This window comes from Engraulis encrasicolus, chromosome 17 (assembly GCF_034702125.1).
Source record: "Engraulis encrasicolus isolate BLACKSEA-1 chromosome 17, IST_EnEncr_1.0, whole genome shotgun sequence".
NCBI lineage: Eukaryota > Metazoa > Chordata > Actinopteri > Clupeiformes > Engraulidae > Engraulis > Engraulis encrasicolus.
Genome location: NC_085873.1, coordinates 12,865,908 through 12,893,494, shown reverse-complemented (window position 1 = coordinate 12,893,494; position 27,587 = coordinate 12,865,908). Strand labels below are relative to the sequence as shown.

The 27,587-nt window shown below is 44.4% G+C and overlaps 2 protein-coding genes across 2 annotated transcripts; both read left to right on the top strand.

Annotated features, from left to right (window-relative positions):
* Window positions 1-939: 939 nt before the first annotated feature.
* On the top strand, window positions 940-18,468 carry trim16 (tripartite motif containing 16). Its single transcript, XM_063221413.1, has 9 exons — window positions 940-1,075; window positions 1,518-1,784; window positions 2,587-2,885; window positions 8,209-8,304; window positions 11,760-11,993; window positions 12,819-12,990; window positions 14,468-14,563; window positions 15,354-15,598; window positions 16,607-18,468. Exons 1-9 carry the CDS (start codon window positions 940-942, stop codon window positions 16,970-16,972), a joined length of 1,911 nt encoding a protein of 636 aa, XP_063077483.1. The 3' UTR covers window positions 16,973-18,468.
* Window positions 18,469-18,684: 216 nt separating this feature from the next.
* Window positions 18,685-27,175, top strand: tvp23b (trans-golgi network vesicle protein 23 homolog B (S. cerevisiae)). Its single transcript, XM_063221773.1, has 7 exons — window positions 18,685-18,766; window positions 21,005-21,072; window positions 21,211-21,355; window positions 22,311-22,400; window positions 23,682-23,804; window positions 24,639-24,767; window positions 25,492-27,175. Exons 1-7 carry the CDS (start codon window positions 18,755-18,757, stop codon window positions 25,516-25,518), a joined length of 594 nt encoding a protein of 197 aa, XP_063077843.1. The 5' UTR covers window positions 18,685-18,754; the 3' UTR covers window positions 25,519-27,175.
* The last annotated feature ends 412 nt before the right edge of the window (window positions 27,176-27,587 follow it).

Here is a 27,587-nt window from a genome sequence, read left to right as displayed (position 1 = left end):
GAGGTAGATGTACTGACCCAACCTGCTTTTTAGCCTTCTGTTCACTGGCAGGGGTAAAGGAATACATGCATGGAACACATGAATACCAGAGAAGCAGGCAGGTGATTCCTCTGTATTCCTTGTATAACGTTGTGTTCTTTCACCTTGAACTATGTGCGTCAAACAAGACTCCACAAACACAGCAAAGTCAACAATAAGGAACACCGTTCCCAACTCCACAGACAAACAGTGGGCACTCTTTATCTGTTTGTCCGGACATGCTTGTTTTTACTGTACCACACAAGTCAACTCAGGCAGACGGACTGTTCCTCTTGAGATCACATGAGAGAGAGAGAGAGAGAGAGAGAGAGAGAGAGAGAGAGAGAGAGAGAGAGAGAGAGAGAGAGATATGAGAGAGAGAGAGAGAGAGAGAGAGAGAGAGAGAGAGAGAGAGAGAGAGAGAGAGAGAGAGAGAGAGACATGAGAGAGAGGGAGACTTGATTTGAAACATTCCTCCAGAAACCATGAGCTCAGCTGGCCCCTCCCATATGTTATTGCCACCTCCTCTCTCCTCTCTGGCCCATCCTGCTCCTGTGAGCCACCTCCCCCCTCCACCTCCCTCTCTCCTCTCTGGCCCCTCCTGTACGCCACCTCCTCTCTGTTGTAAGGGAAACGGGGCAGGGTGTGTCTTTCTCACAGAGGGCGGGGCATGCAAAGCAAAGACTGAAACTATGCAGAGGAGACAATTTTGCTCACACACCAGCTGTGGTTTCTGTTTGCCACTTTCTTTCACTCGTGTCTGCATCGTTTTTAAAAAAAAAGAAGAGATTCGGGAGACCTCAGAGATAAACTTCAAGTTGAGCTGTGGGAGGAAGGAGAACCAAGACAGAAGTTGAAGAGAAAGAAAGCAATTCTGGAGACTGACTTGGGACCTGAGACTTGAGTAAAGTTGAACGAGCCATGGCAGACACACAGCTGACCCCAGAACAGACGAAGTGCATTTTGAGCACAGCCGGGAAAGCAGAAGGGAAAGCAGCAGAGAAAGCAGCCGATCCAGCGCCTCAGGAGGTGAAGCCCCAGGTGAACGGCCAACAAGGTGAGGCAACCAGCTCAGGAGGGCAGCCAGCCATGGCCTGATGGTTAGGGAGGTGGTCTTAAGATCAGAGGGTTGCAGGTTTGAATCCCACCTTTGAAATAACTCCTGTACACTGATCATTGTGTTGTTTTCTTTAATACACAACGTTTTGGTCCTAGACCTGAAGATGGTCAGCGTACTAGAGTCTGCTGAGTGACCAATGGGCCATTTCCAATGCACTTGCCAGCTTAGGTGCATGAAACAACATATATAGTATATTGAATCCGACCTTACCTCTCCCTACACCTCCATCCATGGCTGAAATGGCCTTGAGCAAGGCACCTAACCCCTCACATTGCTTCAGGGACTGTAACCAATACTCTGTAAATAACTGTAAGTTGCTTTGGAAAAAGTGTCAGCTAAGTGTAATGTAATGTAATGTATTGTTATGTAATGTAAAAAGGCGGAGAGGACAAGTCTGACGGGAAGGAGGAGAGCAGTCAGGATGCAGACAAGACGACAGCAGCAGCGGCTGGCCCAGACCCAGAGGCCAAGATACAGCAGGACCTGAAGGAGACAGAGGACCCTGAGAAGGTATCGGGAGGAGCAGTAGAGCCAGCCGCCTCGGAGGAGGTGAAGGAAAATGGAGACGCAGCTCCTGCTCCAGCACCAGCAGAGGAAGAGGCCAAGGAGGAGGAGAAGAAAGAGGAGGAGGACATTCTTGGTCCAGGTAGGTTTAGTTTTGACTGCACACGGTGGATAAATTAGAATAACTTTATTGATCCCCACAAGGGAATGGAGGTGTCAAGCAGGCTACACAAATACACATAATGCCCACAAGGACATGTCAAGACACACATATACACAAAAGGAATTAACACAGGTCAACAATGGTCAGCAATGTGAAAAACTAACATTGTGAGAGTTGAGGTAGACAAGATAGATTAACAAGTCCATGAAGTAGTGAGTGTTGACAGTCTGTAATGTAGTCTTATGATGTAGAGGGGTTAGGGGTTAACGGTGAGGGGACAAATGGGTTTATTGTCTTGGGCCCAGGGACAGAATAGGGCCTGGAATTAGTTCCTCTTTTTATATTGTATGTCAGTTGACTTTGTCCTTGGCCTTTTTACAAAGTACACTTTTGCTTTCATATTTGCCAAATGACGTGGTAGATTTTTGAAAATTAAATTGCCTTTGCCTTTTCCTGTTACATAGATTTTTGACAGTAAAGTACACTTTGATTTTGACTTGATTTGCCAGATGATATGGACCTTAGGCCTGTTACGTAGATTTTTGACAATAAAATTACACTTTCATGGAGCAAAATTACTTGTATCCACTTTGGAACATTTTGGGAAATTGTCTATATTGGGCATTGCATTGCAGCGCACATTTTTATATAGACATTTTATATACAGTAGATTGCTGTTATATAGTATGTTGGCATAGCAAAAATTCTGAACAGCCATTTCCAGTAATAAAATGAGCCAAAAAAATATCTCAAAATAAATTCTTGATTTGTCCTTTGCCAGATGACGTGGTGTGTGACTCATGCATCGAGAGCCCTCGGCGGGCGTCTCGCTCCTGCCTCACCTGCCTTGTGTCGTACTGCGAGGCCCATCTGAGACCCCACCTGGAGAACCCTAAATTCCAGAACCACCGGCTGGTGGAACCCCTCAGGGACATCGAGCGGCGGACCTGCGAGAGCCACAAGTGGCCCCTGGACCTCTACTGCTGCGCCGACGCCTGCTGCGTATGCCAGGACTGCGTGGCGGAGGAGCACCGCGGGCACAACATCATGCCCATCCAGGACGCCCGCAGGAAGATAGAGGTGAGGGGTTGTGGGGTGCAACACCATGTCCAGGAAGATAGAGATGAGGGAGTGAGTGGGGTGGGGGTGAGGGTGGGGTGGGGTACACTACTGTATGCCAGGACTGCATGGCAGAGAATCATCGTGGGCACAACACCATGCCCATTCAGGAGAAAGATAAGGTGTGGGTGGGGAACACAAGGGCACAACACCAGGCTCATGCACCATGATTCCTAGGCCCATGCTTTTGTGGGGTTGTGGGGTTGGCATGCATGCTGAGATGGATCTTGCATAGTTACCTCCGCCAAGGAGGTTATGTTTTTGGTAATTAGTCTGTCTGCCTGACTGTCTGAAAGTTCTGAATGGATTTTGATGAAATTTTGTGGAGCTGTTGGAAATGACAAAAGGAATAAGTGATTCAATTTTGGTGGTGATCCAGATCCAGGGATTTTCAAAAATATTATTCACCATAGTAGGACATTCCAGTTTCTAACTTCACAAAAACAAAGCAGAAAGACTTGACAAAATTATCGTGTAACACAGTCAAATGTTATATCAAACAGCGTCCTTGACAGAGGTCTGCACTCTCTGAGTGCATTTCTAGTTTGTTTCAGGACTTGTGCTCGTCCAAGTGGCCCGCAGGAAGACAGGGTTAGCTGAGGAGGTCAGGAGTTGGCATGTTGGCAAGTTGAGTTGGCTGATCACATTTGATTTTCAGCCTTTTAGGGTTTATAGCCCTGTACTGCAGGCAATGTTCTCATCCAGCATGTGCACAGGAAGATTGGTCTTGGATTGGCAGGGTGTTGCATCAGTGTGCATGAGTTGAGTTTTCCAGTTTATATGGAAACGCACTACGCCCATGATGGACACCAGCTGGAACATAGGGGAGAGGTTTTGGGGTTGGTTTCCATAGAGATTTTTTATTACTATTATTTTAATTAGGTTGGAAAGGGTTGCACAGCCAGTGTAAGAGCAGTGTTGCATTGACTCCCACAAATGTGATTTTGAGACATTTTGGCTTCCTATACCTACACATTATGGCCAATTGGCCATCCAAGAGGCTACCAGTAGACGAGAGTGTTCAAATCAAGTGCTGACACTTACATTTCACTCTGCAATGTTGAATCTCATCTTTGAATCACACACACACACACACACACACACACACACACACACACACACACACGCACACGCACACGCACACGCACACGCATACGCACACGCACACGTGCAGGGCACACACACACACACACACACACACACACACACACACACACACACACACACACACACACACACACACACACACACACACACACACACACACACACACACACACACACACACCAATCATACCGTATACCCACACAATGGCACACATACACACCCTCTGCATCCCACCTGAAAACTGATACACAGCGTGCCCACCCGGAGAGACAGTTCCAGTCAGTGGTGTCCAGTTTATACATTTCTTGACCACATACAGTGAGGATCACCAGACTGCTGAACACAGAGCAGCTGACCAAAGCAAGCAACAAGAGACTCCACACGCCCTGTCAGTCAGATCAAAGAAACGACAGATGATTAGTCAACCAAGTCTGCCAAGTCAGATGTTGACGATCAGCACAGATAATTATAGTCAGCATATACACCGATGGGCCACCAAGTCAGATCTTGACAAGCTTGGGGTGTGTTTGTGCAGCATAATTCCAGAGGATTATGTGCCTAATATGGCACCTCAGTTAATCAGTGGGTGATAAGCAAGTCTAGGCCTCTACCGCGTGATTAAGTTTTAACGCCGTTTAATTTGGCCGCGACAGGAGATCATATCAGATGTGTTTCTACCACAACACACAAAGACACAAAGTTTTATTTGCATTTGCCATATCTAGTTTCAGGGACTTGCCACGTGGGCTGATTGCAGTCAGAGAAAACACTCAGCAACATTTCTAAGTCGAGGCATCTCAGCATTGATTTGTGAAACCTCCTTTTGTGTGCACATGACATTTCAGCAGTTTCAGGATTCCTTAGGGCTATGTGGAGCTTGGAGAATCAGTAACTATAGTGTTGAAACTAGAGGGCCTCTTGTGTCTTTACTCTAATGGGCTGATCCATAGGCAATTGTTCACTGTGGAGTTTACTGTGCTTGCCATGCGAACAGAATGCTCTTGACTGCGTAAGGCTTAAGGCTGAAGGCACATCTCATCTACACCCATCCCTAAGCCAACATACCAGATCGCAAGTCTACTGCAAAAGAACACCAGCTTCTGACTGACACTTGACATTTGGAGTGCCTTATTTGTACTGTATGTGGGTATAATCAGGGCCGCTGACAACTTTTGCTGGGCCTGGGACAAAGTCATCTGAAAAGGCCCTCTACGCACTGCACACAATGTAAGGGGGACCCAATTCTGGGCCCCTATCTCACTGGGCCCTGGACAACATACCCCTTTGTCCCCCCTGTCGGCGGGCCTGGGTATAATAGTGGGGTGGTGATGGCTCAGGTGGTAGAGGAGCCTTTTCGGCCACCATCCTTTTCAGCAACCAGAAGGTTGCGGGTTCAAACCCCACTCTGCCTCCATCGTTGTGTCCTTGAGCAAGATTCTTAACCCCAATTGCTCCTGGTGGCAGGGTGGTACCCTGCATCCAAGCCATTGCCACCAGTGTGTGAATGTGAGAGTGAATGGGTGAATGTGAGACATCTAATGTAAAGCGCTTTGAGTGCTCGAAGGAGTGGGAAGGCACTATATAAATGCAGTCCATTTACCATTTAGTGCCTTATTTGAATATGGGTTTGTGTACTGTACAGACAACTTCCTGATTTCCATGAGGAAACAGTCAGTAAAAGTTTCACATGATGCCTTTGTCTCTCCTGTTATCTGCCAACTAGGCAGAAATGTGAACACTACAGTACATGTGACCAACTGTACCAGTGGTTCCCAAAGTGGGGTGGTGGGGAGAATATAGGCCAACTGTTGGCCAAAAGCTTCATATATTATTACCATTCCATTAAGTATTTGTGTATGGGGTAGAAATATGAATATTCACTTTTCCTGTGAATTAAAATCCAGCATTAAAAGTAAGCAAGTGAAAGCATCCTCCCAGTCCAAAAGTGGGTCCCAGCAGAACAATTTTGGGAACCGGACCAGACGATGATGACCCCTGTGGCGAGGGCAATCGGCAGACTTGTGTTGTCCTGCATGTCCTGAGGGTTGGCCCCAGCTATTGTCATTGTCACTGGAACAGGCAGGGCAGGTCACAGCAGGGCGGGACTAGTAATCTGGCATACAGGACATTTTCCCGGTGCACTGACAGCCCTAATGATTTTGTTGTTGTTGTTGTTGTCATATAGGGACCGACCCACAATATAGATGGGGTAGCCCATTGGTCCATCGTTAATATAGGCCTACGCAATGGACAGTGGCAGTCACAATATAGAATAAGTATCATAAAAGCAGGAGGACTGTATGAGGGGTTGGTCTACATATGGCAAAACAAGGCCCGGGCTGTGTTTTGGGCCGGCCCTGGGTCACAGAGTGACATGGCGGTGTCATTCAGGAAGTCGCTTTCCCCGGCCACAACGCACTGTCACCGAGGATAACAGGGATTGACTTCCTGCTGTGTCGCCGTCGGCAACATGTGTGCAAACAGAAGCCACCGTGTTCCGTGCGTGTAGTGATAAGATTGCCTCTCGACGCGTTGACATTATGTAACACACCCACACAGAGAGACGAGTCCTAGTCCGGTTGGATGAGAATTGGAACGGCATGCCGGTTTAGAGGTGCTCTACTGAACAAAGTGAAATTAGGGTTGTACAAGTGCCTTTGTCATTGTAGACTGTGGGGGAAGGTATTGTACTTGTAGTATCTCAACCATTTCAGTGGGGCTTTGGATAATAAGACAAACTGTCATAAAAAGGTGTAAAACCGTCTGAGAAATTGTGGTTTTGAACATGAACATGGTCTGCTCTCTCCTCACTGCTTGCAGCTGGGTTGTTGACTCTGTCATCTAGAAGCGCGTTTCAAAAGCATTCCACCTCCGAACATGTTAACACTGGAACCTGCCGCATACTTTAGCCTATACAGGAGGTGGAAATGCCTGAACAAAGAAAGAAAAATGAGGGCAACAAAAGGAATTGCATGTCAAGAGCAGAATGCCATTTTTTTGTGTGTAACTCGCTCAAAGCCTCGCAACTTGATCTGACCAACCAGGAAGAACCTGTTCCTCTTTGCTAACCCTCATCATTTCCCCTTCAGACTGAAAGAAAAATGCCATTTGATGAACCAAATGAACTTCTCAGATCTCTCTCATGGCACACTGATGTGACCGATATCATCACAATCAAACAAAGTCCTTAGATTTCCCATTAAGTTCTTGCTCAAATTCTTCCAACATTGCAAGTTCTGGCCTGTTAGACACAATGAGAATGGGCCAAAAGAGTCCTCCTGTGCCAATCCACATCATTTGACTGAAATCAAATGGCATTTGATGAGTCAAAGGAACTTCTCAGATCTCTTTCATCAAGTACGCTGATTTGACCGATATCATCACAATGTCAAGTCCTTGCAATTCCCTCTAAGGTCTTACTCAAGGTTAGCCTGTAGCATAGGCACACTGTGAGAGTCAAAATGGGCCCAAAACACTTCCCCCTCAGGGGTCGAGTTTGCTGAAGTGCTACTCTAACCTCTCAGACAGAGACGAGAGGTGATGCCCAGACCTGTTGAGGAATGCAGACCAGAGGATAACATACATAGGAAGACTCTGAGGCAGAAACAACACTCCCATTATGGAAAGTGAGTGTCAGAGAGAGAGAGAGAGAGAGAGAGAGAGAGAGAGAGAGAGAGAGAGAGAGAGAGAGAGAGAGAGAGAGGAGAGAGAGAGAGGAGAGAGAGAGAGAGAGAGAGAGAGAGAGAGAGAGAGAGAGAGAGAGAGAGAGAGAGAGAGAGAGAGAGAGCGATAGCGATGAGGGAGGATTCTGTCTGAACAGATGAAAGACAAGGCACAAATCTTTGAATACAAAGAGATAGAATTTAATTGGAGGGGGGGCAGGATCTAGAGATGAAAAACAAGACGCACGTCTTTGCCAACTGAGGCATAGAAAAAATGATAAAATGATTTAGCTAAAAGTATGCCTGTTGGGAAATGTTGGCTATTTCCTGTATATAAACAAATTGAAGATGGTGTGTGTGTGTGTTACTGTGTGGATGTGTGTGTTTGCCTATTCCTGTGAGCATTTCTGTGCTGTGCTGTGTGTGTGTGTGTGTGCGCGTACGTGTGCGCGTGCGTGTGTACAGTATGTTTGTGAAGTTGCTGAGTGTCTCTTCCTCGTCCCCCTCTCAAACAGAAAGAGCTGCGTGACAAGCAGACGGAGGTGGTCAAGACAGTGAACGCAGCCGAGAACGCCATCACCAAGCTCCAGGCCAACACCGTCTCCATTGAGGTAAGGCACCATACTGCCTTAATGTTTATCTAACACTACATTGAGGTGAGACACCATGCAGCTACTATTATCTTACACGGTCTCCATTGAGGTAAGGCACCATACTGCCTTAATGTTTATCTAACACTACATTGAGGTGAGACACCATGCAGCTACTATTATCTTACACGGTCTCCATTGAGGTAAGGCACCATACTGTACTGCTTATCTTACACTGGCTATGTTTACATGGGACATTTAATTCCGAATTAACTCACTTTAATTCCGAATAAAGCTTAATTCCTCTTTGAAAACGTCACGTTAACACGTCACAATTCAGAATTAAATTAAAAGATCAAAGTTAACTCGACTGAATTATTTAATTCTGAATCCAAAGCAGAATCTTGTCATCATAACACCCAACATGGCTAATCTGACAGCGTGTAGGTTTGGTTTGTTTGGCTGCCTCCGTGCTTGCACAACACACAGCATGATAAGGTACACTGCCCTTCTCACGGCCACAGGTGTGACAGAATGGCTCCGGTTGAGGAAGGAGCACAAACAGGAAAGTGGACAGAAGGGACAAGAGGGTCAGTTGTTCCAGGCCCGGGGAGAAGGGAGGCCCAGAATTGGACCTCAATTACAGTATATGTATTGGGTAGGGGGCCCTTTCAGATGACTATGGTCCTGGGCCCAGGCAAAGCTGTCGGTCGCCCTGACCACTCTTCTCAATGCGGAGCCCTATCTCTGTCATTTCGTGAAGTATTCACGAAAAAAACAACTTTAATTTTTGTGGTGCATTCACGTTATTGCCCGTTTTTCGTGGTTGGGCAACGAAACGCTGCCTATTCATTTGAATTGCCCGACTGCTGCCTAGCGACTCGTGGTCGGTATTTTCAGCTCATGTTGTTGCTATGGTTATCCAAGCGTCTGCAGGGGCGGGGGAGGGGATGCTGACAGAACACTGCTGATACACTCGGGACTCACTAATTCGACGCCCTTTCGGTACTTACGCCTTATGTCATACGACCCTAAACCTAAACCTAACCCTAACCTTAACCCTAAACCTAAACCTAAACCTAACCCTAACCTTAACCCTAAATCTAACCCTAACCCTAACCTTAACCCTAACCCTAAATTGCTTGTTTGAAATGTGACAGTACCGAAAGGGCGTCAAATTCGTGGGTCGCTAGGCAGCAGTCGGGCAATTCAAATGAATAGGCAGCGTTTCGTTGCCCAACCACGAAAAACGGGCAATTTCGTGAATGCACCTCGAATTTTTTTTTTTTTTTTTCGTGAATACTTCACAAAATGACAGAGATACAGTTGGAGCGCGACATCCATGATAGAATGGCTCCAGTACATTACATGGCGTTACATTACATTTCGCAAATGCTTTTATACAAAGCGACTTACAAACGAGGGCATGATCATAGCATAATACACATTGCATACATGGTACAAAGTGCACAGGGAATATACAGAACAATAAGGGCAGATGCCAAGTAGGGATAGTTGTTTTATAAAGTAGGCCTACATTATCACAGGATTAAGTAGAGAACACAGTTCTTAGTTGAGAAGCGCAAATACTGTGGACCTAATACGTCTGCTGTTTCAAACATGGACTATGGTAGTCTTTCATAGGTCAAATTTTGACATCAAATAAGGGAGTTAGGTATGACATAAATCATAGTGATTCATGGAGGTATACAGATTTGCATATACCCGAATGCAATCTGTGCAGCACCTTTTGTTTCGTTTCCATGTCACGCCCTGCGAGTGTTTGTGTCTGTCTGTGAGCCAAAACAAATCCTGGCGCTGCAGCTATTTGTGAATTCCTGAGGAGCGTCTTCCTCTCACAGCCCACACAGTTGGGCTGATGACACACAGCGATGTGTAATGATGCAGGGTAATGTGGCTTTAACCTTGTGGTAACGTCACTGGCAGGGCAGGTGGTGATTTTGAGGGCAGGCTGGTTTGGCTGACCTACGCCCCAGATGTCTCTGTGTGTCATCATGCGTCGTGTCGTGGCATCCAGGGGCTGTGCTTTACAACTATCTCAAACAGGTCTTGAACACAGAGAGGGAAGTTAGGACTCGAACCTCAACGTGGCATTGCAACATGAAACGCACCAGTAAAAAAAACCTGCAGACAATGATATGTGTACTAGAGCTGTTGACTGAATATACATGTTAATCTTCTTTTGACATGTCATGTTTCTTCTTCACAAAGATTTCAGTTCAAGAGGCATTGGGATGCTTTTTTCCACAGTTTTAAAATTGTAGCTGGTGTAATTTTAACTGTTAAAATGTTACATTTGCATTTAGAGCTCATTGTTTAAAGGATTCACTTCAACGATCAAATAATCAAATGATTAAAGTTCAATGATAATCAATATAAAAACATCTAACTATGGTCTATATGTGAGCCAACATCAGAGCTAGAGCCTCCTTCTTTGCCCTGAGGGCTAAAAAAACGAGTTTTTGGAAATGTTTTTCATTCCACCAGTGACATCACAGGCTGCGTTCCTACACAGTAACAGCACAGGGTTGGGACTCGAGGAAAAAGACTCACGCTATGCTCCTTCCAGACATCTCGTTTGATGTTTGAATGTCCGGAATGGCCGCTATTGTTACCGGTATTGTTATTTGGCCCCAGATCCCTAGAGGATCCTGTTTGGGTTTTTTTTTTTCTCAGAAGTCTGGAACCTCTGTGTGTAGACAGGAAGTACCTTGGTGAAGAAATGAATGGATGATTCAGTTTAGTTTATTAATAAAATGATATAATGCTTCCTTAACAATTCATTTTCACCTACAATTTGTAATGGATTGAATTCATTGCAAGTTGTTTTATCTTCAGTGTGAAATTCTGTGCAAATCCCCTCAAACATCTCAAATGTACTGTAGATGCTACTGTATTAGCCCATTGGTGTACTGCTATTAATTTTCATGACATTTCAATCAGTTATCCTTTTTCATTCTGACCACCAATACTTCCATATAATGTTTTGTTGTAAACAGAGTCGCTATCAACTTTGGCTATGCCCATCAGAAATCATCAGAAAAGCCCCCTGCTCCTCAATAGTGTACATACTGTACCTGTATGTAGTGGGTCCAATTCTACTCCCCACCACTCCCTTCAGATTAGTACAGTACAATCTCTCTACTCTACTCTACTCTATACTCTGCAACTCTACTCTACTCTTTGCCATTCTTCTTTAGGATCTATACTGTACTATACTACTCCATTCCACTCTACTGCACTCTACTCTCTCCTCTCCTCTCCTCCACTCCACTCTCCTGTACTCTACTTGATACATATTGTATTATTATTTAAATTACCTTACTTAACTGCAATTAAAACGGATCTACTCTACTCTTCTCTTCTCTTCTTTACTCCACCCTATTGCTCTACTCTACTCTACTGTTTTCTTCTCTACTGCTCTACTCTATTCCACTCTATTCTATCCTCTCCAGACGTCGGTGAAGGGCGTGCATGGCGTGATCGAGGAGCAGTTCTCGGTGCTGGCGGCGGCAGTGGAGCGTGCCCAGCGGGAGGTGACGGAGATGTTGGAGGCGGAGGAGCGCCAGGCACTACGGCAGGTGGAGGGCATCCGCGTACACCTGGAACAGCGCTGCGCAGAGTTCAAGAAGACACAGACGCAGATGGACAAACTCTCGCGCAACCAGAACGACGTCGACTTCCTGCAGGTGAGGCAGCGTTTCGCATTACATAAAGTATGTGTCTACTTTAGCCTACCAGGTGCATCTCTATTACACGTCTACTAACCTTCTGGATGCATCTCTATTACATGTCTAGCATACTGCATGCATGTCTGTCTCTGGACTTGTCTAGCCTGCTGGATCGATTAGATGAGACGTTACTGCACTTTAGTCATGATGGAGATTTAGCCTAGTGATTTCTTAAGTTTCTTTACAGATTCTCAACTAACCATGTAGGCCTACTGTATGTGACTGTTTACAGACCTGACAATGACAGTTTAGAATGGTAACCTTTCAGTGTACAGGAGATTTCCTTAACAGCAGCGATACCCAACCTGTGGGCTTGGGCTCACTGTTGGCATGCAAAGGTATTGCAAGTGGGCCATGAAATAATTTTCTAGAAATCTAAATAATATTTCTGTGTGTGAAAATAAAATCCCTCCTGAAAAATCAAAATCTCTCCAGAATGACTGCCTAGTGTGTCTTTCAATGCATAAGGGAAGCTTGTATGTTGAAACCCCCTGCTGCCGTTGACTATTTATTTGCATTATATTGGGTATTGGGTCAGAGGTGTGTCACGGACATTTTGAAGTTTATAGCTCATGAGTTAATCTACTCTGGTCTAGTGGTATTATCCCACTTATGGTGGTGTTTAAACCTTTGCAAAGTAATAAGAACACAACAATTCACCTGTGATTACTATACATACTGTGTATATGTACCATATTGGCAAAGTAAAGTTAAAGTATTGGGGGGATTTTCAGTGATTTTGAAAGAAATAAGGGACGAGCAGGTTGTCTCCTTGTCTCTCAGGAGTACTCTGAGTGGAAGAAGGACACGCCGGACATCTCGCTTCCTGGAGTGTCGATCGAGCTCATGGATCGCCTCAATGCCTTCAGCCGCGTGATCCTCAGCTCTACACAGGAGTTATGTGACAAGCTCCTCTCCTCCTACGTCAACACGCTGAAGGAAACCTGCAAAAACGGTATGGCGCAGATACACTGTAAAATAATTACCAGAGTTTCACAGTAATTAACTGAGAAATCTCACAGGAAATTACTGTGTACCTTGGGCAGGACTACCTATAGACTCCCATAGATGTCATGTCATAGATAAGATGCCATTCACACCCTGTCTTTGAATTTTTCTCTTTGACGTTTTGTGTGTCTTCTTGTCTGTCATCTGAGGGCCTGGCACACAGACTAAGTCTGGTTTACTCCCACTTGAAACTCTTGAACTTTCCAAGCCCTAGTCATTACTAAATATTATGGCGGCATACAAACAAAACACGCTACCTGCCTCCCACTCAAACGTACATTCTGGAACAACCCGTCACATATGCTGTAGTAGGCCTATGCTCAATCATAATAACAACAGCTACCTCCCCTTCTTTCAGTGAGCTCAGATATGGACACATTCATTGATGACTTGTTCAGCCAAATAGTCATTGACACAAAGATGGTGACATACCTTCACGCAAACAAACACACACACACACACGACTACCTCCCACTCAAACGTACATTCTGGAATATCCTGTCGTGTACTCAACATGGACACAAACCCAACCACACACACACACACAAACAAACACAAACATCCATTAACAAAGAGTGATGAGAGGGAATTGAGACATCTGGACTAAAAGTAGTGCCGGGAATGTGGCGTGTGTGTGTGTGTGTGTGTGTGTGTGTGTGTGTGTGTGTGTGTGTGTGTGTGTGTGTGTGTGTGTGTGTGTGTGTGTGTGTGTGTGTGTGTGTGTGTGTGTGTGTGTGTGTGTGTGTGTGTGTGTGTGTGTGTGTGTGTGTGTGTGTGTGATGCTGGGAATGCGGCGTGTAGTGTGAGTCAGGATGGGCGTGTAGCAACACGTCAGGTGAGTGACCTCGTTGCCGTGCAGGTAACCGGCACACCTGGTATCAGATGGATTACCTCGGCTTGGTCTTGCGCTACGGAAAGCCCTTTGAGTCACATCAATGTTTTTTTGTTTGTTTGTCATCTTCACAGCTGCCGATTTGTTTGTGATAACAATATTTGCCATCATGAACAAGCACATTTGTTTGCTTCTGTGAAACTGCCATGGATATTGTGTCACAACGGTCCGCGTTTGTTCATGACATACTTTGAGATCATGTTGCACCATCACAGATATGATTGTCATGAGCTGATATTCATATTCATATGTGTTCATCAATCAATTTGTTCAGGGAAATTAGTGTTTCTCACCGGGAGCTCTACAGCAGGGGGATGGGGTAGGTAATGTGTTGAGAAGGATACAGTTGAGGAGGGTGGTGGGGAGCATTACTGTATTTTATTTTGTAATACTAAGTGGGTCGTTGCCTGGCGTATGATTAAGTCAAGGGGGCGTTGGGAGGCTGATGATGAGGTCCAGGGGGTGTTTGTTCAACAAAGGTTGAGAACCACTGAGTTAAATGATGGAATCTTGTCATCTTTTCCCCCCTCAGATAAACTCAGCATCAAAACCACGGTACAAGCCATTGTGAAAGCTAAACAAAACGGAGCCATTCCTGAACCAAAAACAAGACTTGACTTCCTTAAGTGTAAGTATACTCAAAAAACTATGTCAGTACACAGACACTGGTAATTCAATGAAGTCTGATATTCATCTCTACCTGGGCCCTCACTAAATCTTGTTATAGAATTACTTTTGAACAAGTGAAAGCCCAGCTCAGAAACTCACACTGTCACTGTGACACAGCACTCCACAGCAAACAGTGCACACTGCACACAATAAAATTGCATTCATGCCTCGCCCGTGCAAGGGTGCAGCCCCAAATGGTGCCCCAAGGGAGCAGTGTGGCATACCCCAGTCATAGTGAAGGATGGTGAGAGCCCTAATTACTCCCTCCACCAACCTGACAGGTCAGGAGTCGAACCAGCAACCTTTGGGCTACAAGTCTGACACCCTAACCGCTTACCCATGACTGTAATGGCACAATTAAATCTCCTTGTAATAATCACCCCTCCACTCATCTGTTCTTACACAATACATTTTGACGTGTTAATTCAACACTTAGTGTAGGATTGACACTGCGTGTGTTGAATGAACAAAATTTCAACTTCAACTTCAACTTTTCAACTTTATTGTACCCAAAAGGGACGATTAAGTGTGCAGCAAGGCATCATTATATATAAACAGCAACAACATGTACCACAGGACAGACATAAAGTGCAGTGGTCAATAAAAGGTTCAAATTACCATAAATGTACAATGTAGGTTACTACATATTGTTATTGACTTGCTTATGAACACATGTACATCCCTATCATAATGAATTATTCTAAACAATAAAAATGTCAAAAAATAATCTTGTAACCGCCCCCTTCCAGACTGCACGCCGATCTCCTTCGACGGCAACACGGTCCACAAGTTCCTGCGCCTGACGGAGGAGAACCGCAAGGTGACCAACACGACGCCGTGGCAGCACAGCTACCCGGAGGTGGACGAGCGCTTCGAGCACTGGCGGCAGGTGCTGACGACGGAGAGCTTCTACATGGAGCGCAGCTACTTCGAGGTGGACATCAGCGGAGAGGGCACGCACGTGGGCCTCACCTACAAGAGCATCGAGCGCAAGGTAGAACAGTATATACATACATACACGTATAGCCAGTGATGGGAAAAATGGATTCATTAGTTACATTCTCGTGCCACATATTTTACCTGTCCAATTCAACCAGGTGTGATCATTCAACCAGCCAGTCACCAGGCTGAATTGGACAGGTAAAACCAAGTCATTTGGAATATGACATATATCACATTGTGACACTCGATTGTAACTAATCGATCCGTTTTGCCTATCATACAGTATACATATACAGTATTTTCATCCATTTTAAATATTGATGTACAATAGTTATACTGTTTAACCCCTTAGCGCAGCACTATGGCTCTCTGTAATGTCATGGCAATGTTGGTGTAGTTAAGCATTTTCAGCAAGTGAACAGGGTGGCCGGCGACCCCTGCTGCAGTAAGAGGCTACCTTAACTTAACTTTTGTGGGCATCTGTGGGTTGCTTCCAAACAACATCTCACAGAATTGATATGTTATACAATAAAGTACCACTACTACCACTGATAAAAAACAACTGAACATTTGACATGGAACATTAAACATATAAAAGGAGAAAACAGTAAAATAGAACGTCCTGGCATGGGATGGAGAGAAACGTCGGTAACACTTTACTTTACGGATCGCTAATAAGGTGGTAATTTCATGTTAATTTCATAGTTATTTCATTGTTATTTCAGGATAATAACTGTTCGTTTTTAGTAACAATAGCAAAATAACCATACAGTTTCCAGTGCATTGTGGTGACACCCTGATGACTCGCAGCACGGTGACACTTTGTTGACACACACACACATAATGCACTGGAAACTGTATGGTTATTTTGCTGTTGTTACTAAAAACAAACAGTTATTATCCTGAAATAACTATGAAATTAACACGAAATTACCACCTTATTAGCGATCCGTAAAGTAAAGTGTTACCGAAACGTCATTTCAATTTCCTTGTATATGACCTGTGCATATGAAGAAATTGACAATGAAGCTGACTTGACTTGATTTGATTTGATTTGAAGGGCGAGGAGACCAACGGCTGCATCACGGGCAACAACTTCTCCTGGTGCCTGCGGTGGGACGGCAAGTGCTTCTCGGCGTGGCACAGCGACGTGGAGACGCCGCTGAGCGTGCCCAAGTCCACCCGCATCGGCGTGTACGTGGACTACCACGGCGGCCGCCTGGCCTTCTACGCCGCCGACAACGGCATGGCGCTGATCCACGAGTACAAGGCGGAGTTCCTGGAGCCGCTGTACCCGGCCTTCTGGCTGTCCAAGAAGGAGAACGTGGTGCTGTTGGTGCCGCCCGGGGACGCCCTGCCCCTCAAGAGCCCCTCGCCGCCCTCCTCACCGCCCACGCTGCACGCAGCACCTCCCCTGTCCCAGTAGGGCCTGTCGCCACCCTTCTCTCCTCCAATACTCTATTGAGAGTAAAGGGTATACGGTAGAGGAGCTTTCTTCAGACAGTGGTCCCCCCCAGGGCATGCCCTGCTGCTCAAGAGCACCTCGCCACCCTCCTCCTCGCCCATGCTGTATGTATCACCACCCCTGCCTGCCCCAATAGGGAGCGCCGCTAGGGGAGTTTCTTCAGGCAGTGGGCCACCCCAGGGGATGCCCTGCCGCTCAAGAACCCATCGCCCCCACCCTCCTCCCCTGCTACCCTGCACGCAGCACCTCCAGTGCCCCAGTAGGGCCTGTCACCACCCTCCTCTCCCCCCTACACTCTATTGAGGCACTGGTGCCACGTGGGAGGCCCCATTGCCTCATAGGCTCCACTACTGTAGAGGGTCCATCCACAGACTATGGGTCCTCTCCCCCTGTACTCTGCATGTAGTGCCATCACTGCCTCTGTAGGGGCTCCACTGGAGGGACTATCCACAGGCTATATGGGTTACTAAATGCAAAATGTATGGGTCTCCACTACAGTAGAGCGCCTATCCACAGACTGTGTATGGGCTTATTATAGGTATTGGGTTGTGTCCAAAATGTCCACTCCTTTACTGCATACAGTACAGCACATTGTTTGTCAGCCATATTGGATGATTTAGCACATGTACTTGACGGTGTGTATTTTGGATCAACCACTCAACAATGAAACTGTTTTCCCTTCTCCTGATAATTCACACCTGATTGTGAATCAACTGTGATTTCAGTAACAAGACTTTTTGGTCTTAGGGGAAGAAAAAGTGGTCTTCCAGTGGTCTTAAAATGTTGGTCTCTCTCAGAGGACAATCTCAGAATCGTCTTTTTCTTCTTCGTCGTCTTCTTCGTCACCACCTCCACTGGTCCCACTAGTTCTTGGGCAGTGCATGATGCATGAGGTCATTTTATGAGCTGGTCTTGTCCTCTTATAGGTCATATTATAAGAGCAAAACATTTTATTATCATATTGTTTTTCAGGTCAGAGTATATTTTTGTATATGTTGGTGTCTTTATACTGGTGAGGGTGTTAATAAATGTGTCATTCAAGTTTACAATTTCTGTATACGTCATAGGCCTACATTTTACTGGCCATTTCCTGCGGTGGTGGCTGTGTTCAGCTTTGTGCAATGTCTAAACCACTGTGACTTGTTAGGGATATTTATTTGCAAGCTGCTGGGAATATTGTTACTCTTTTGTTTACCTACTATGTTTTGGATTTTTGTGTTTTGAACTAAAAACCTGATGGGAGACTCTTGAATTGGGTTGCATGATCCAGTCACTGTACTGCTGAAAGCCTGGTATTACTGGTTTACTAAAGGTTGCCTAAATTATTTAAATTCTTTAAAATGCCATGTCAGCAGCAACAATAGAGCTGAAACGTGCAAAATCTTTCATCTCAATCATACGCATGGTTTCAGGAATTCAAGACGTAACGTGTGTACTATGAAAGATAATAAATATGTGTCCTTATAATTTATTTCTTGTGTGTTGTTATTGTGTCCTTATGTTGTATGACATAATAAAAACAATACATAAATAATTATTATGTAAGTTGGTGTGTGACATTCAGTTTGGGTTTTGGAGTAAAACAAAACAACTTTTATCATAGGGTTCCCTCTAGTGGACAAAAATGTTATTGATTAGACAGTGAGCAGACACGTCACCATTTTGCTGAGAATGCGCAAACGCGCAGGTCACGTCATCCACAACAACCCGGAAAAGGTTCCGTAAACACTTTTCTGTGTAAAGATGAGGCGACTGGTAAGTGAATTCCACGTTGTCATTTTCACTACGTTTATCGTAATATGTGTGTAACAGGCATTGGGAACATGGTCATTGCCCAAGGATAAAACTACAAAGTACGATTCTAAACTAAATCCAACCGTGCAAACAAACTTCACTGAGGATGTTCAGAGGCACATCATCTGACACTCCGAACAACTACTGGCTAGCATTCTGATTAAAACTCGTATCCTTTAAATTACAGTGATGGTCTGGTGTCGACATTAGACATTCAACTTACTAGCTACTTTATATTCTGCTCTTTAAATCTCAAACTGGTCCTCCTCCAAAGAATAATGAACTCGACTGATGTATGAGCTAGTGAGCGGTTAGCTAGCTATGTGATCTTGTTTCTCGTGATTGAGGTGTATGGCATTTGCTTTGATTGATGGATTGTTAAACATTGTTTAGTTAGTAAGAAACTATCTAGCTTGTTGATATTGTAAGAAATAACCCCCAATTGCTCATCCATTTTTACGCATTTCAACTAGAACTACACTGTGTGCAGAATTATTAGGCAAACAAGTTTTTTTGACAATATCGTCCATTTTATGCATATTGTCCGCCACCACCCTTTATGGACATGAACACCTATTGGATTTAAGCATTCCAGGTCATGCATATTGGTATAATAAGAGACAATGTGATCGAAGGAGCCCAATACCCTATATAAGGGCAAAATTAGTGTGCATAATTATTAGGCAACCTTGTTTTCCTCTGGGAAAATGAGCCACAAAAGAGATCTAACAAACTCTATAAAGACTATAAACAATTTTGAAGTCTTCTAGAGGGGTGTGGCTGTCTTGAAATATTGGTCACAGCCATCTAATGCACCGTTACAAGCCATCAGTGTCACATGACATGTGCTCACAAAGTAACTGCAAGATTGAGAAGAATTGAAGATGAAACTACCACAAAACTATTACCCTGCAGTGCTGGTATATTCCAGAACTGAAACCTACATCGACTGTCCACAAGAACATTGTATTCAGCACTCAGAAACATGGCCAAGGTAAAACAGGTTGAAACCTGAAGACCACTCAACAAGTAACTTAAGTCAAGACTGGGTCAAGAAATGTCTTTAGACAGTTTTTTCAATGGTTTTATGAACTAGTGAAAGTGACTATTAATGGACCAGGTTGATTAGCCTATGGCTAGATCAGTAATGTGCACACTCAGATCAGTTGCTGAGTTCCACTTAAATACCAGCAGATTACTGCATAAATACCATTGTCTTCGTAAAAGATGCAATTTTCTCCCTCTAAAAGATCCAGCCATGGGTTCATCCACCCTCTCTGTCAAGAGTCACTTTCCCAGGTCCATAAAACCTTTGAAAATTTTGTCCCCAGGTATTTTTGCCCCCGTTTTGACTTAATTAACTTGTTGAATGGTTGTCTGGTGTCATCCCCTCTTACCTTGGCCATGTCTCTGAGCGTTCAATACCCTGTTTTTCTGGACACTCTGTGTTGGTGTCTGTTCTGGAATATGATAGGACTGCAGGGTGATCATTTTTTTGTAGTTTCATGTTAAATTCTTCTCAATGTTTGGCAGTGACATTTCTTAAGAGACTGATGACTTTGTAACGGTGCATCTGATAGTTCTGTACGAACGTGACCAACATCTTGCAAATTTCAAGACAGCCACATCCCTCTAGAACACTTCAAAATTGTTTATAGACATTTCAGAGTTTCTTACATCTATTTTGTGGCCCATTTTCCCAGAAGAAAACAAAGTTGCCTAATAATTATGCACACTTGATATAAGGTGTTAGGCACCTTCGACCACACCCCCATCTTATTATACAAATATACATGACCTGGAATGCTTAAATCAAATAGGTTTTCATGTTCATATAGATTGCTGTTGGAAAATATGCATAAAAAAGACAAAATGGTCAAAAAACACATTTGCCTAATAATTCTGCACACAGTGTAGACTACTTCACCCTGTCTGTTCCGTCTAGCAATTCCATTGAATGTCAATTCTCATCGAGTCATGTGATGCCACCTGATTCTTTTTAAAACTTCAGTTGCACACCATTCCTATATATTATGTTATCAACCAGTGCATCACCTAGTTGTCTGCCATGATCAAGAATACAAGACTTATGTGGCTCACGATTTTAGATTGTGTCCGACTCCTGAGATGTGTTTGATTGCATGTTAGTCGTACCAAATCTCATCTTTTTTATGATCTGTGCTCGTGTCCCCCACCCAGGATTCTAATGATGACGTCTCTCTGTTTGATGCTGAGGAAGACACAGGACGGAAAAAGTCCAAAATTAAGTGAGTGACTGAGATGATTACTACTGAAAGGCACTTCACAGTGTTGGTGTTATTATTGCATCTCTGTGTGAGCGTTGGTGCACCATTTCTATTTTTTCTTTACTAGCAAAGCACCTCTCTCCCTCCCCTGTGTTGTAGGCACCCGGTGGCATCGTTCTTCCACCTCTTCTTCCGTGTGAGTGCCATCGTGGTGTACCTGCTGTGTGAACTGCTGAGCAGCAGTTTCATCGCTCCCATGGTCACCATCATCCTGCTGCTCTGCTGCGACTTCTGGACCGTCAAGGTGTGTAGGGATGTGTGAGTGTGCACACACGTGTGTGTGTGTGTGTGTGTGTGTGTGTGTGTGTGTGTGTGTGTGTGTGTGTGTGTGTGTGTGTGTGTGTGTGTGTGTGTGTGTGTGTGTTTCTGAGTGGATGAATGGGGGAGGTGGGATGTCGTCATCCTGCGTTGCCTTAACTATTGGGCTATGCACAGTGGTGTCTTAATAAGGTCGTTCGTGACTGTGTTTTTTCTGCATCCTGGTTAGAATTTCTGTCCACGATGCAGCATATGGGAGTGACTGTGCACCGCAGTCATGTCACATTGCATTAAACGGTTGTGGGAACAAATATTTTGCTAAGCAGCGGCGCAGTCACCTCAGAGCAACTACTCCATGTCGGTAATCTACCCTGATTGGCATTCATCTATCTGACGTAAATTGCGGGCCGTAGTCCACATGGCTGTGAGACAGTTCACTCGCTGCTTCAAGTAGGAAGCAGCGTTTTTTATTTGTTGGGAAATCACGTTAGAAAAAACTGTCCATCTTGTTTGCCAAGCATTCAACCCCACCTTTATTAGACCAAGCAGATCTCATTGTGATCAAGCAAATTCCTGCTTGGTTGCGTCTGAGCCTAATGTATGTATAGCCCTCAGTTAGTTTGGATCACCGTCTGCATATTCATGTTTTGCATATTCACAAATAAGCGACATGTGAGAAACATTGTTGGTTACAAACTATAAACAAATATTAAACTAGCTACTACAGCCAGTTTGCTGCATAAAAATGTGGATACAAATAAAAACCCGGTTGTTACAAGTTTTAACCCCCTTGATGGGATATTTCTAAAACCGGAGTTTTAAAATGTGCATTCTAAAGCTCTGACTATGTGTGAACAAGAGGCCAAAGCCAATGTGTTTCAAAATATATCCACACACAGGATGTGTAAACCGTTTCTCATTCTCTGTGTTATCTCTATTAGAACATCTCTGGACGTCTGATGGTGGGCCTGCGATGGTGGAATCAGGTGGACGATGACGGGAAAAGCCACTGGGTCTTTGAGTCCAGAAAGGTACTCTACTATAGTTTTGATTTTGTGTGCCAACTAGCGAACTGTGCAGCAACACTTCCGTCACAGTGGTGCCGTGACCCGGATGGGAGTGAGGTTTACGGTGCATACACACCGCAAGTGCGGACGTCCACTTAACGTCCACTGAACGTGTCCGGTATCAGTCCGAAACGGTTAGAATACATGTAAACAGATCATGCCTTGCACACAGGAGCGCGGCGTAAGCGCGGAGCATGTCTGGCCCGACCGGACATGTCCGCGATGCTCCTTGAAAATAGAACTCGAGTCTATTTTCTTGCACGGACTGAATTGAAAATGAATTGCTGCTGCCCGCGGATAGAATGTGGACGCTGACTGTGTAGTGTTCAAGGCAGCCCGCCAAGCTCTCGGCCTCGCGATGCTCCTGGACACGTTCAGTGAACGTGAATATCTCAGTGTGTATGTACCGTTAGGGGGGAGAGTGTACGGAGGCCAACTAGCAGAGTTCGGCGTGGAACGCTAGTAAACCTCCCTCCCGAAACCTCAATACAGTGCGGTAGCGTTGGGCTATCGGACCGGCCCTTGGGCTCAGCGCACTCGTACTGTGACTCCCATTGCCGAACCGATGTCGTTGATGAGGTGGCAGGTTCACGCCCTGAGGGGGGCGAACTGTGCAGCAACACTTCCGTCACATGTGCATGCGCGTGTGTAAATTAAAATCCATGCATTGATTTCTCTCCAGAATTATTTGTGAACATGGTAGTCAAATCACTCAGCACAGTAAGCACAAAGCCCACTGCACACCAGCTCTTTCAAAGTATGTGTAGTGTCAGTGAGGGGGTAACCAAAATCATCAGTCTCGAAAGTGGTTTGCAATGCTGTCAGAACTTTTTTTTGCGTCCCTTAAAGGGCGGTGTTGAAAGGGTGGGAAAAAGGCTTGTAGTCTCAACAGAAATCCACCTCTCTTACACTTCCTCCTACAATGATGCAAAATGACGATTTTTACATCATTGTAGGAGGAAGTGTTAAGAGGTGAATACGGATTTCTCCTGTCTCAGGGGGAATTGAGAGAGTGTTGCATGACCATTCAAAAGTATGACTGGGTGTCTAGCAATGGAAAGCCTAATGCAAATGGGTGGAGTGTCCCTTTAAGACCTCTGTAAGTGTTATTGCCTTAATATCATTGGTCTTGTCTCTGTTTTACCAGCTTTCTGGGAAGAAGGAAATTGTGATTTTATTATTATACTATTGGTTTTGTCTCTGTGTTATTGCCTTAATATTGGTCGTGTGTCTCCGTCCCACTAGGGTACTGGTAAGCAGGCGTCAGACTCTGAGGCGCGCATCTTCTGGCTGGGCCTCATCACCTGCCCCATCATCTGGGTGATCTTCGCATTCAGCTCCCTCTTCTCCTTCAAGATCAAGTGGCTGGTAGGCCTAGATTGGATTTTGTTTTTGTTTTGTGAGGTTGTTTTTTAATAAACAGAAGAGCAAACTACCATAAACTGAAACAGATATTCAATCGTATGATTTGAGAAGGATGTGAAGTTGTGGTGATGTAAAGAGGATGTGAAGTTGTGGTGATTTGAAAAGGAAGTCAAGTTGTGGTACTTCTGGCTAATCTAGGCGCGAGTAATTATGGGTATGGTGCCGCAGGGGAGATTTAGGCTGGCGGTATGCTTGCTGTAGGGTACGCGAGCGCGTGCACAATTCGTTCATGAACGCGTTAACTTGCGCAATTCATGTCAATTTTACGCGTGTTAGATACTGCAACCAAACACGTGCGTTAGGTGCAATATCTTCGAACTCGCTGGGGGCGATCGCAAGAAAGACTGCACAGTTCCATACAAGTGCTTCTGGGGAAAACGACGATGGCGACAACTTTTCAAGACCGTCTCGAGCTTGTCCGAAATTACAAACATTCGATTTGCGATCATACTTCCCCGTCGCATTTTGACAAAAGAGGGTGCAAATATAGAAGTAGCAGTATCGTCTCCTTGCCCGGGGTGTCCTTATTTTGTTTTGTTTACAGTCTGTGTTCCCAATTTCCTTATCAGAATGTTGTTCTCTCTGCCCCCTGGATGACACCGCTAGTATTTTTCTGTGTTGGTCTACTGCTTTTAAAGCAAGCATGTGCAGTCGGTCGCGCGTCCTGACGCGCATAATTTGCGGCTCACAGCAAGCGTGCCGAGACCCTTATAATATCTAATAATCTGTAGTAGTAATATAATATCTAATATCTAATCATCTCTATCTTGATTCCAGGCAGTGGTGATTATGGGCGTGGTGCTGCAGGGTGCCAACATGTACGGCTATGTGCGCTGCAAAGTGGGGACCAGGACCAACCTGAAGAACATGGCCACTAGTTACTTTGGACGCCAGTTCCTCAAACAGGTGAGCGGGGGACAGGCGATCGCCTTTTCCGCATTACATTAAACTTAGCTGAGACTTTTATCCAAAGTGACTTACAGTTATTTTAAGTACAGGGTATTGGTTACAGTCCCTTGAGTACTGTGGGGTTATGTGTCTTGCTCAAGGACACCTCAGCCACGGGAGGGAGTGGAAGTTTCGCATCCCTCTGATCTAAAGACCATCTCCTTAACTACTTGGCCATGGCTGCCCCACACATACTGCCTTCTGTTAGACAGACAGATGAAGTTAAATTACACTGTACTGCAGTGGTTTTAAACCTTTTTTTTAATTAAAAAATAAAATGGACTAATGTCTCCCAATGGTAATTAAGCGCCTCCCCCTCTCAGCTGCATTCTTCTCAACGTCCCCTAGGGCTCTCTAACATTCCCCTTCTGGGTTGCTTCCCCACTTATGTTCTGAACTTACAGAAGCAGAAGTCTGTAACTAGTGTTAAACAAATTCAGCCACTTCAGTTAACTTTTCTAAGTTGGTTAGAAGTATGACTTTGTGCAGTGCAGAATCAGTATTCAAGACAGGAACATTCATTTGAAGTACTGTACGGTACATTAGGAAATGATAGAAAAGTGTATGAGTCACTGTGATTTTTCCGTTCTTGAATTATTGGTCATTTTTAATCAGTTTTGTTGTCCACATTGTTTTTACTGCGCACAGTATATTGATATTTTGGCCTCTTTTTGTCTTGCAGGCGATGTCAAACCAGGATGAAACCTAAAGAGTGTGTGCCTCATGGAAGAATGTTCTTGTTGCTGCAGATTTTAAAGACTGAGAGTGGAGATATTCTGAACTGTTCCACAGACAGCCATTAACCTGAATGTTTCTTCCTGCTTCGTTGCTTGGTTACCATCTACAGATCTGAAAGGTTACCGTAAATTCCGTCCTATAAGCCGCACCCACTCAAATTAAGAGGAATATATATATATTTTTTTACATACATAGGCTGCACCTGTCCTCTGTAAACTCTGTCCACGCTGTAACATACAGGGCTCTAAATTAACACCCACTAACCAGCCAAGTGCTGGTGAAAATTCAGTTTGGCTGGTAGAAAATAAACCTTAGTACTATCCACTTTGACCAATAAGTGAGTGTATGTTTGACTAGTACGATTAATATCTACTAGCTATTTTGGCTAACATTGAAAAAAGTTAATTTGGAGCTCTGATACCATTGGAAATTTACAAAACAGTCGTTCTGGAACTAACTATGTTCACTTCGTGCTTGTCACATGTAAAAATCTATAAATTAGCAGCGTCATGGTATATAAGCAGCCAGGTTCAGAGCATGAGAAAAAAATAGCGGCTTAATGGTCGGAAATTACGGTAGATATGGGTTCATCACAAAGCTGAAATGCTATGAATGATTGGGTTCATTAGAGACTTGCTCATTCCTACAGCTGATTGCGATGGACTTAGGATGTGTATGATGAGCCAGGCATCTCTATGGTTACTGAATTTCACCTCTTTTCATAGAGACCAAAGGTCACTGCTGTTCAGAGATGTATAAAATAGAAGTACGTATACGTGTAACTACAACACAACTAGTTTAATATTTCGTAGTTAAAAATTTTCTACTACTAGTGTTGTAATTAAATCCGTAACAGTACTTTTACTTTTACTTTATACATCTCTGCTTTTGTTTCTCTGTGTCTGTACATATTATTGTTTGAGGATGGGATTGGTATTCCAGGTATTTGATGAAGTGACTTAGCCAGAAGGCCTAGACCAGAGGAAATGAGTTTGAAACCCCCCCAATAGAAATACCGGTAGACATATGTAATTGTTTAAGAGAATAAATCAATAGCTGAAACAATTTTAAATGAGCTCAACTGTCCTGGTAAGTCACTTCAGCATATTTTTTAACATCTCCCTGTGCTTGGTTTTGTTTTTATATGCGTTCTGTTAATGTTTAACCCCTTGCACACTAGAGTGTTTTTTCTGTACAGTAAAAGGCTGCATTGTAGATCATACTGTACAATGGTTTGGGTGTATGACGTGGGGAAGTGTACTTGTAAATACTTATTTATAATACATCATGTAAAATGCATTTTGTGCTAATACAGAATTTCTGAAAAAAGAAAAGAATATGATTTTCAAATGTGTTTTCTCATTTGCTTTTTGAGGTGCCTAGTGGTAATCCAAGTTTCCGAGATCATAATTACTCAGATGTTCAGAAGCAGCCAGAAATGTTCAGCATCAGATTCTTGCAATGTCAACTGGGAAACGTGGCCCTTAATGGCTGTTGTTCACTGGGAAACATGGCCCCACCACAAAGGCTGCAGTTCACCTTTTCCACTCCTGTCATTGGATCCATCCTCTGCTCATACTGTACGTTGCAGTTTGGTTCAGAGCTGCCACCGAAGAGGAAATAACATGGGTTGCAATAGAAAATTCAGACAAATGGAAAAATATTGGTGTCATTCAGTCCTTACTAGTCATCCTACACTTGGACAGAAGGCCTGTAGGCAGACAGAGAACATCATGATGGTCTACCAATCCCACTCACACTCTCATCAATTAATTTTGGTGACCCACTTCTCAAGCACAGATACTTCCCATGGCCAAGTTTCCGGCATATTACCTTATACATGTTTTATATAACTTATTACATGCTGCATCACACCGTGCACATGGGTTAAGGCAAGGCATATGATAGAGCAGGGGTGGGGAACCTTTTTCATTCGAGGGGCCACTTCAAATTCATCAGAGGGCCGTAAAAGTCCTCCGAGGGCCGTACCATGACAACAGATTTCCCCCTGCACTTTAGGCCTATATTGAAGGCAGCCAC